Raw genomic sequence first — 10,676 nt, 5'->3', positions numbered from 1 at the left:
GTGTGAATGAATAATTGACAGTGTAAAGTGTCTTTGAGTAAACCTAGCCTAGAAAAGCGCTATATAAATCTGATCAATTATCATTATTATATTGTAATACCAATAAAATTTTGAGAAGATATTTTACCTTCTCTTTATCTATCAAGAATAAATCACGTTGTCACAATCATTTCCTCCTAGGAGATGTAAAAAAATATTTTATTCCAACTTCATAGGCAACTGTGTAATAGTCAAAGACCCTACATCTCCTGACTTATCATATAACTTAATTCCAAATCTCTTGGGAATTAGTATACTGGCCATGTCACTAATTCAGAAATCCATCCATCCATCCATTATCTTTACACTGCTTAATCCTCACTAGGGTCGCTGGAGCCTGTCCCAGCTGACTTAAGGCGAAGGCAGGGGACACCCTGGACAGGTTGCCAGTCTATCGCAGGGCCACACTTGAAGACAGACAACCAAGTACACACTCACATTCACACCTACGGACAATTTAGAATCACCAATTAACCTCAACATGTTTTCAGGCTTGTGGGAGGAAGCCGGAGAACCCGGAGAGAACCCACGCTGCAAGCGGAGAACATGCAAACTCCACACAGAAAGATCCCAGGTGTCCTCATTGCCCTGAATTGTGAAGAATTGTGACTAATATTTGTTTGGTATCTGATATTTGTTTTAAAAATGTGTTATTAGTCAAACTTGAAATGGTACACGATCTTCATGATTTTAACAAAAATCTTTTAGAGACAAATGGGAAAAAAATACAATATTGAAGAGTAGTATAAAGAAATTGCTTGCATAACTAAAAACAACATTTATGGAGTAATAATGATTAATTTAATATTTTTCTTTAAGCCTTTAGACTGAACAAGTTATTACTTCATTACAATTTATCTACTACAATTTATGCCTCGTAAATAGTTGTCTTGTTGTACAGTCTTATAACATAGTTTGGATTCTACACAACACTTGCTATGTATTTTTATTTTGCAGTTGCATTGATAGTATGACTTCCACACTAAGAGCTAAACAGATTTTTTGAGCAACATGAATACATTTCAAGAATAAAGTTTTATTTACATTAAACATTTTGATTTTCATTGATTTTACCTTTTGTGTTGCAATTCTAAAAATATTTGAAGATGGGTGGAAATGAAGGATGCAAAGGGATTATTCAGGCCATTGACAGAATAAAATCATCAAAGGAACTCAAATCTCAATCCATGTTCCACTTTAGGTATTACTGAGGCATTTTAGGATTTAAGGTTTCATGAGTACCAATATGTCACCTCCAGCGGCCTGAAAATATTTGGAGGACCTATGATCAAGGCATGTATTTTATTCCTTTCATCCTTGGTATGATATGCATGTCTCTGATGTCATCATGCTGAAGTAACCAACACAAATACCGCTCTGTACCCATGCCCCATCCACTAGTGAGGAGTGGTTTCACTTGCCGCATTTTAATGTACCATTTGTAGGACTGCTCTGGCACTGCGTGATGCCTGAGGGCATCTTGTACCATTTCAGAGGTTGAATGGCGTTCACCAAGACCCACAGTCTCACCCAGCCCCAGCAAAAGGTCAGCAGCTTTGGCTTTGCACTGTCCAGTGCCCTTGACATATGCCTGGTAGAAGGGAACTCCTAGATGGTCCATCTCAGTAAGCCAAACAGCACCACCATATTTCTCTATCAAAATCCGCTCTCCTTTGCGAGTTAGTTTTCTGCCCAAATGGGGCTGGTCATCTTGTACCCACTCTAAGCAGTCAACAGACGGCATCATTGGAATGGCCTGGTCCAGAGGGACTCTTGGTAGTGCTATTTTTCCATCCAGCTTACTGAGCATAGCTTTGGCATGTGTAAGGGTTCCAGCAGTGTTCAGAATAATATCTGAGTGTTTCTTCAGCATGGACTTGGTGAGATAAGCCAGGTATCCCTCTGCTATGGAAATGGCATTTTCCATGTCACCCAGTAATTCACACTCCACATGGTAGAACTGGTTCAAGTGTGTGGCATCAGGATCTTCTCCTCTAAAGCTGGGAGATATGTAATAGGTTCCAGGTAGGTTATCCTGAAAACGAAGAAAGTATTCAAGCACAAATTGCATTGAATCAGCCAGGTAGACATCCTGGCCCAGCAGGTTCACAGAAACTGGCTCTGAGTCAGATCCCAGGCCCATCGGTGAGGAGATGGTGTCCGTGGTGAGAGGAGTTAAAGCATAGGAGTACTTGCAGGAATTGTGGAAATATTCCACTGTGCAGTGGAAAAGTGTGTTTTGAATTTGGAACAGGTTGCGATACCACTGGCTCTTGATGGCAAGACTGGAGTGAGACTGAGGGTCTAACCATGAATGAGGAGGCTTGCACTGGGTAATTTTTAAGTGGATGTTTTTGAGGGCTTCGAAGTCAGCAGCTGGGCCATCTAGTGATGACACATATCCAGGATAGCTTTGGAAGCATTCTGATTGCACCTCATCAGGTTTAGTGCCATCTGGTGAAGGTAACAAAGGGATCAGCTTGGCATGAGCATAATCAATCTCAAAGCCTTCAAAGATTAGTGCAACACTTGGAGTTTTCATCCCCTCTTCCAGTAATCGGGCAACTTTGTAAGTGGCTAAGATTAGTGCGATGTAGTCAGGTTCATCCAGTTTAAAGATGTCACTGAGCAGTGGTTTGCGTGGCACCACAACAGTTAGTCCAGGACTATTTGGGTACGGTGTTAGGAATGCCACATGCTCACTGTCTTCCCACACTCTCCACTGTTGCTGCTCTCCACGTACAATACGGCTGAACAAGTCATCATCAGAAGGTTTCCCAAAAAAGTCAAAACAAAAAGGTGCATTAAGTGTTGGCAGTGCTTCTCTAATCTTGGCTTGAATTTGAGCCAGTGCTTCATCATTCCAGCGTGGACCACTTTTTGAAGTGCAATAACCAGGATTGTAAGCATGAAATTCCTCTTCACCAGCAAGATGGGGCTGCCACTTCGGCTTTAAGCCATGAAGTGGGAGGAGAATGATTTGTGTTGGCTGATCAGGGGTTGGATTAAAAACCAAGGCACAACGCTGCACTCCTAGTTGCTCACAAAGCAAATTTGACACAGCTCTTGCTCCTTGTAACATAGCAATGAAATCTGACATGTCAAAATGGAAGATGCTGCTTGCCTTGTTATGAGTTTTTCTAGTCAAAATGGTGGACCCAGGAATCCAGGGGTTGGGATTCAGGTAGGCAACCAGCTCATCTGTTTCCCAGATTATATTAGAGAAGCTCTTAAGGGGTCTGAGGACCTCTACACGGGAAATACCACTAACCATTGATGCCACAAAAAACACGCCAGCATTTGCTTCAATGATGGCATTACCGTCAGTGTTCACAGAGATAATTCCTGCACAGATCCCATTCAAATGTTCAGCCATTACCTCTCTACATGCCTGCCGAAGTCCATAGCCTTTGTTATGGTATAGACTGGCAATTTTTTGTGCAACTGTGTTTCTCAGAAAAACATCTCCATCTCCAGAGCAAGTAATAGCTATCTTGTCATCAGCATAAATTCCTGCCCCTACTATTGCTGTATCCCCAACTCTTCCTTTCAGTTTTCCTACCAACCCGCCTGTGGAGGATGCAGCAGCCAACCCATGCCAACGATCCAAGGCCACAGCTCCAACAGTCTGCGGGTGATTATTTTTTGACTTATTCCTACCACTGAGGTTTGCAATTAACTCTCTGTGTCGTATATCAGTGTAGAAATACTCAGGGTCAACAAGCTTCTCCTTCTCTTCTAATCCTTGCAGAAACTCTTCAGCCCCATCTCCCACAATAAGTGAATGCGAGCTTTCCTCCATGACACACCTGGCTGCTTTTATTGGGTTTTTTACACTTTTCACACAAGCAACAGATCCTGACCTCTTTGAACTACCATCTACAATGGTGGCTTCCATTTCATTTTTGCCGTCTTTGTTAAATACTGAACCTTTACCTGCATTGAAAAGGAAGCAGTCCTCCAGAGCTTCCACTGATCTCTGAACTGCATCCAGACTTTTGCCACCTTGTTGAAGTTCTTGGGACCCGAGTGTCAAGGCTGTTTGTAGAGCAAACTCAATAATCCCTGTCACTTGAGTGTTCAGCATTATCTTCTCTCCAGCACCACCATGAATTACTAGTGTGTAGTCTGGGCTCATGCCACAGGTAGTACCAACAGTACTTTTGCAATTATTTGGCATGTCTGGGCAGTTAACCTTCACTCCATTTACTTTCTCAGTTTGACCCTGTTGGAGCAGACATTCCAGGGCTCCCATTTGGTTTGCAATGGCATATCTAACAGCTAGCTGCATCACGAATTTCAGGGTGATCTTGAAGTTTTCCTGAAGCTTGTCCAGTGCTAAAGCAAAGCTTCCTTTCCCATTAAGCACAATGCGAACCTTGTCTTTCTTCCCAAGGTAGGTCACAGCTAGCTGGTCTTGGGCATAAACATTCCCTACTCCACACTCCACACCCTCCATCAGATCTGTACCAGTGAGGTACACAGAAGGACATCCAAAGGGGTCCAGAAACTTCCTTAGTGAACTGTTGGATGGCAAAGACTGTCGCAGGGCAGCAAGGTGTGGGCCAACACCTTGACCACTTTTGGTGTTTCTAATGAGCCTCTTATGCTCCAAAAACGCAACATGGAACAGTTGTAGTAGGTCAGTAGTGTTTTCAATTGTGTTATCTGAACTAACACGGGATGCCAAGGCATCTACTAAGTTACGAGAATGCATGGTGAGTGAGTATGTAGGATCACAGCGACCATGTTTGTAGTGTCGCATATGGGTAGGTGTGACTATCAAGTGACTGGCAGCAGATTCCCCAAGAGTCTGCCACAAAGAAAGCTGCAAAGAGAAGTTAATCCAAGCATCAAACAGGCCCCTCTGCCCTCTGAGAGTAGAAAAGACATCAGGATAGGAAGACATATCAAAGGTGAGAATTGGATGTTTTACCCTTAAGTCAGGGCTCTGTTGGAGGGTATTTACTCCTTTCAAGGGAAAGGTTAGGGAACCAGGGAAAACAGAATTAGGATTGTTTACTGTGACAGATCCAGTCATATGTTTCGTGTCAGTATAGGCTTGTTTTAAGTCAACAGTCTCAGAGAGCTGGTACACACGTTCAGTCACAAGCCCAGCCACCATCCCATCCACAGCACTGTGCTCAAACACCATCCCAGCTGTGCTGTCTTTGTACACCACCAGGTTCATTACCTGTCAACAGAAAAATACAGATTATATTGGGTTTTCAGTCCACTGACAACCAGCAAAAACATTTTCAACTTTGCCCATCCCAAACAGCACTGACAAGTTACTGATAAATTCAAGTGTTTGTGAATACATTTCTTCATTCAAATTTTTTCAGATACCTAAATATTTTATCTCAGCCTTTTATTGTCCAACAAGGCAAGATGTAAAGGAAAATCTATAATGAACTAGATACATAGTACAGTGAGAATAGAAGTGAGAACAGAAACTGACTACACTTATATAGGTACATAATTACGCAAAGGCAGTTGTTGAGATGTGTCTACTGAGGTAAAACAATGTTCCAAAGAAGGACTACTAAAAGTATATCTTAGATTCTTTGCCCTGTACATTTCATGCAGACTTTATAAATCTAACAACCCAGAAAAAACAAGACTTCATTACCAGAATGAAAAAAAGAGAAAATAATACAGGCTACTAGTCATTAAAATGAAATTAAATAGCTGTCACATTGAGAATGCTTGTTCACATTTGCCCCCCTGTCCACTCATATTTATGAACTTGAATCCAAATTACTATGCCTCTGTGAACAATTTAAATTTATGCAAGATATACATCTGGGTTATTTCACACTCATCTCAGCCAACTCAGGGTGAAGGCAGGGGATACCCTGGACAGGTCACAAGTATTTCACAGGACTACACAGAGAGACAAACAAGCACACTCACATTCACACCAGTCACACCATGCAGCATGGTTTTATTATTATTATTACTATTGTTATTGTTGTTGTTGCTGTTTGTTGTTGTTATATAAAGCAACATAAAGGGAAGTAGCATGAGAGAGTGGGAGAGCGTTGACAGAGTTGATCTGATCTTGTTTTAAAAACCTCATCCAGATTCTGTCCAATACCTTGTCATAGTATCTCAGAAATGGACTGTCTCCTCCTGCTCCCAGCCTCACTGCATTGAGGGTATCAGCCAGTTCAGAGGGTGCGTTGCAGTCTTCCAGACAGAGTGTAAGCACAGCACTCTCCATTAGCCCCAGTGATGTCACTGCTGCTCCCCCTTGCCCGAGGATTTCATCCCTGATGGCAGCCCAGGCTTTGCGCTCCAGAGCTGAGAAGCTACAAATGGCACAGGGATTATTCTGTTTTCCTGCACTGGGCTGAGCCATTACCTGAGCCAGCTGGCTGTAGATGTCAATAAATGATCGTGCGGAAACTGGCCCTCCAGTGTTGGGACGCCACAGTATATTAACAGGAAACACTCCTCCAGCACAGGTAATAATGGCATGAAGGCTGTCTGGGTAGACCTGGAAACAAGAAAACTACAGATATGAAAGTGTTCAAAATACGATATGAATATGATGGTATAATACAGGGGTCGGCAACCTTAAACACTCAAAAAGCCATTTGGACCCATTTCCCACAGAAAAGAAAAGACTAGGAGCCACAAAACCCTTTTGACGTCTACAATGAAGACAACACTGTATATATCCTTTTTACTGGTATGCTCTGTCTAACAACTATAGAGTATTGCATTTTAAAATCAATGAACTGCTACAGAGAAAACAAAATTTTATTTCTGCATGCAACAAAAACATTTTTTTTTTTAAAAAGACGCTGAGTTGAAGGTTGCTTTCAAATAAAATACTCTATGTGTGTTTGAATCCTCCTCATATTTATGAAATAAAAAGCCAAACTTAAATTATCCACCTGCAGCAAAGTAAAAATGATGTCTGGTTGGCCAACTGACTGCAGCTGGGATTGCTGACCAGACTCCTGACTGCCTGTGAGCGCTTTGGGACAGGGAGGAGCTCATGGTAGCACCACTGCTCGTTGAAGACAGTAACTGCAGAACAATAGGTGTTTTCACGTCAGAGTCTCCAAAACACCTCCAATAGCACCAGAAAGAGTTGCTAGATTTGTAGTCATTTTTGGGAAAAAAAAAAAAAAAAAACGTCACCGAGAGGATTTCGAAAGTTGTCAGATTTAACAAGAAAGTCGTCAAGTTGGCAACACTGCGTGTGCCGGTAGGTGTCGCACATTGGCAGTTGTGACATATATTTTGAGTGACAAAAAAATTAAACATATTTAATTTTAATACTACAAGACCACCATAATCTTCAAATTTAGAATTACATTTTGAAAAATGAACGAACTAAATTAAATTAATTTAAATACTCATTATTTATTTTCCAAAGCCACAAGGAACCGCAGCAGTGGTACGAAAGAGCCACGGGTTGCCGACCCCTTGTGTAGTAGATCAGGGATAAGCTAATTCAAGATTCACTTGAATATTTAAACATTCCACTAGAAAACTTAGACACCTTAACTATTCTTACTAGTTCTGTCTCGTCAGTAAACATACCTTAATTTCATCTTGACTCCTGCCAGGAATACGGCTGGCAGCAAACACTTCAGACTGCTGTGTGTGCTCTATGAGAACACTGCCCTCCAGCAAGAAGGGCTCACTGTACAGCTTTGCTGCAGCCCAGAGCAGAGCCGCTGCCCTTCCCAGCTGGGTACATCTCTTTGCTTTAGATGGAAGAAGAACAACAGGGAGGGCAGTTGATGTAGGCAGGGGGTCCGCACAAGATAACAGACTTCTCTTGAACTGCATTGTGACCCAATTCTCTTGGCCTGCAACACTGCTTGCTAATTTCTGCTGGGCCTCTTCAAGGTGCTCTCTTTGCTGTTCCAGCATACTTTTAAACTCTGGATAAAGATCAGGACTCAAAGTGAGCTGTAGAACACGGCCCACCTCTTGCAAGGTAACATCCAACTCTGGAACAGGGTAGTTGAGAAGGGTCATCCTGTTAAAATGGAGGAAGCTTGACAGAATAGAAGTAGGAGAAATAGAGAGAATCAGCTGCGATGCCAGGTAATTTTTACAAGCATGAGAAAAACAGATAAAAAGAACCAACTACCAATACATTTCACATTGCTGGATATATGTATATATCCAGCAGGCACACATGGTTAACAAATGTCATTGGCACACAAGAAATAACAAGCCATCTTTATGACAGCACAGAAACCACACTCAAGAGCTATATAGGTACAAACAGTGTGATTTATCAACCAAGGACATGAGCTCAGCCTATCAATCTGATTGCCTGTTTTCAGCATCTAAGTAGCAATGACTACACAGAACAGAACAGATACAGTATTTGAGTGCAAATAAAGAAAAATAATATCAGTCTTAGCATGGCCTCAGGGACAGAGCATCTTGTGCAACTGTTGGTTCATGGCTCTGGCTGGACAATGGTGCTTCTGCTTTTCTGCTTGCTCTTTTCTTTGGCACCACAACAGTTGTCATTTCATATCAAAATCTGTATGGGTTCAGTAGTTTGGTATACAACAACATGCTCCCCAAAAGTACTGACATACCCAGTCTCTACTGTGCTTTGTGTTTAATGGTACTAGAAAATGTTAGCTTATACGTGCAAAACGCTAAACACCACTTTGAGATTGTCAATGTTGCAAACATTATGACATCATCATGTTGAAATTGTCATGAGCATGTCAGCACATTTTCGTATTTAGATTAAAGCAGCACTATTTCAACATCCTGTCAGAGTCACCAGCAAAGCAGTAGGCAGCAATCATTGTTCCACACAAAGCATTAATTTTTACTTACAAACTACTCTTTGGACTTTGGGCAGGCAAAAACACTGACATACACACAGTACACAACCACAAACTGGCACAATGCAATACATTATGTTTGACACAACATGTGCCTTTTCTTATCTCGCTTTACATTTCCTTCACATGATGTCCAACCTGTCTCACATTAGTGGAACAAGTAATTCATTTATCAAATTTACGGTGAAGAGGCTGGTGAATGCAACACAGGTCTCTTTGTGCGTTAATGTGGTGAGCAGGAATGGAATGCATCCAGTTTTTACTTCTGGGTGGGACAGTATCCCTGGACTGAGAAGCTATACAGACCCTCGTTATGGGTAATGACTGAGCCCATCTGATCACACGTGAAAACAGTTACTCCCTTTCCAAAACTAAGGCTTGGCTTTTTTGTTGGTGGTTGTCAAGGAAGCATGTCCCTAACTGTATGACTTTTGGAAAATTAGATTTTTCCTGATTGGTCCCATCAGTTCAAATCACCCACACAATGCCGACTGTATTCTATCTGAATCCTAGATTCTTTCGGATGGATTTGGGTTCTGGAAGGATACTAGTCTTGTGATTTTAATAGCTTAGCAATGTTACTGTAACACTACAATAAATTTACATAAGACAACTTCTGTAAGATTAAATCCGTTCATTTTATAGACAATGAACTTGTTACAATATGTTTGTCATGTCAGGCAAAAATATTTAATAATAAAAGTCTCTTATCTTCAGTTAATTTGATCCAAGGTACCGTTACATACAGGTGATGATTATTTGTTTAGGCTTTTAAAATTTTGTCGGGGATTTCTTTTGTCACCCAAATACATCAAAAGAGCATGGAACAATTAATAAAGAAATGTTTCAAAATACGCAACAGCAATAACTATTTCCAGAAAAGAACATCCAAGTTACTCTAGATACCAGAGTAACCAGCCAAACAGACTGTCTATGACAACTGTTCTCAATGGACATCGTCTCTGTTCTCTGTTCTGTTCTCAATGGACATCGTCACTGTGCTGTTTACAAAGTCCGTATGCAATATCAATAGATATCAGTTTCTATTCTGTTCTCTTAAAAATGTATTTTTCTTGTCTTTTCTGTCTGTCCCCAACAAAAGACGATTACTGTTGGTAGCTACTAAAACAGTAATAATGAATAATTACGCCTGTACACATTTTACAATGATTCTCAAGACAAGAAATTTTTTTTTTTGTACATGTATCTACATAAAATGTTCCCTAGAAAAATCTTAATTTTTACAGCTACACTTCAGTGTGGAGCATGACCTCCTCATGTACCCCTTGCATATGTGAATGTGTCATTACAAATCAAACCATTATCTCTTTCCTGCATCATTCGCACATTTGTTTAATTTCGGAATAAAATCAGCTTACCTCACTATGAAAATATCTCTAGGATCTGGCCAGCTGGTACGGTGGAAGAACAGTTAGTGGGAGAAAAATTTGGTTGGACTACAAAAACAAGGGTATCTCATAATGTAAATGCAGTGACTCCAATTAAGCAATTAAGTTTCTTGTCTCTCCTATCTCTTCACGTCTCTCTCTCTCTCTCTCTCTCTCTCTCTCTCTCTCTCTCTGTCTCTCTCTCTCTGCTCTTTCTGCTCTCTATCCTTGTCTAGCTCTTTCCTCTTTTTTATTTGAATGTTGATTTGGTTTGAATTGCTGTTCTTAGTTTAAGTTGCGCCAAAGTACCATCAAAGTACCAGGTGCCTCGAATGACACCACCACTCTCTCACACTTCCCACTATTGCTATCCCCTTAGAATAATACTGTTGACACTTTTTCTCATTTT

At 41.0% G+C, this 10,676-nt stretch overlaps 1 protein-coding gene across 1 annotated transcript; it reads right to left on the bottom strand.

Moving 5' to 3' along the window:
- Window positions 1-562: 562 nt before the first annotated feature.
- LOC103358546 (uncharacterized) lies at window positions 563-10,311 on the bottom strand. Its single transcript, XM_008283562.1, has 4 exons — window positions 10,259-10,311; window positions 7,600-8,062; window positions 6,140-6,541; window positions 563-5,233 (listed from the first exon to the last, which is right to left on the bottom strand). The coding sequence occupies exons 2-4, from the start codon at window positions 8,041-8,043 to the stop codon at window positions 1,328-1,330; spliced, it is 4,752 nt and encodes a 1,583-aa protein (XP_008281784.1). The 5' UTR covers window positions 8,044-8,062; window positions 10,259-10,311; the 3' UTR covers window positions 563-1,327.
- Between the last annotated feature and the right edge of the window lie 365 nt (window positions 10,312-10,676).

The sequence above is a fragment of the Stegastes partitus genome, unplaced genomic scaffold (genome assembly GCF_000690725.1).
Source record: "Stegastes partitus isolate 25-593 unplaced genomic scaffold, Stegastes_partitus-1.0.2 Scaffold319, whole genome shotgun sequence".
In the NCBI taxonomy this organism is placed as follows: domain Eukaryota; kingdom Metazoa; phylum Chordata; class Actinopteri; family Pomacentridae; genus Stegastes; species Stegastes partitus.
This window is presented reverse-complemented; position numbering and strand designations above follow the sequence as displayed.

Bases quoted from the DNA above. Each gene is read 5' to 3' on its own strand.
- LOC103358546 (XM_008283562.1), bottom strand. From the start codon at position 8,043: ATGACCCTTCTCAACTACCCTGTTCCAGAGTTGGATGTTACCTTGCAA. The intron at 6,542-7,599 runs GTATGTTTACTG...TCTTGTTTCCAG, and splicing joins GGAGTCAAGATGAAATTAAG to GTCTACCCAGACAGCCTTCA. The intron at 5,234-6,139 runs GTATTGGACAGA...TTCTGTTGACAG, and splicing joins TTCTGAGATACTATGACAAG to GTAATGAACCTGGTGGTGTA.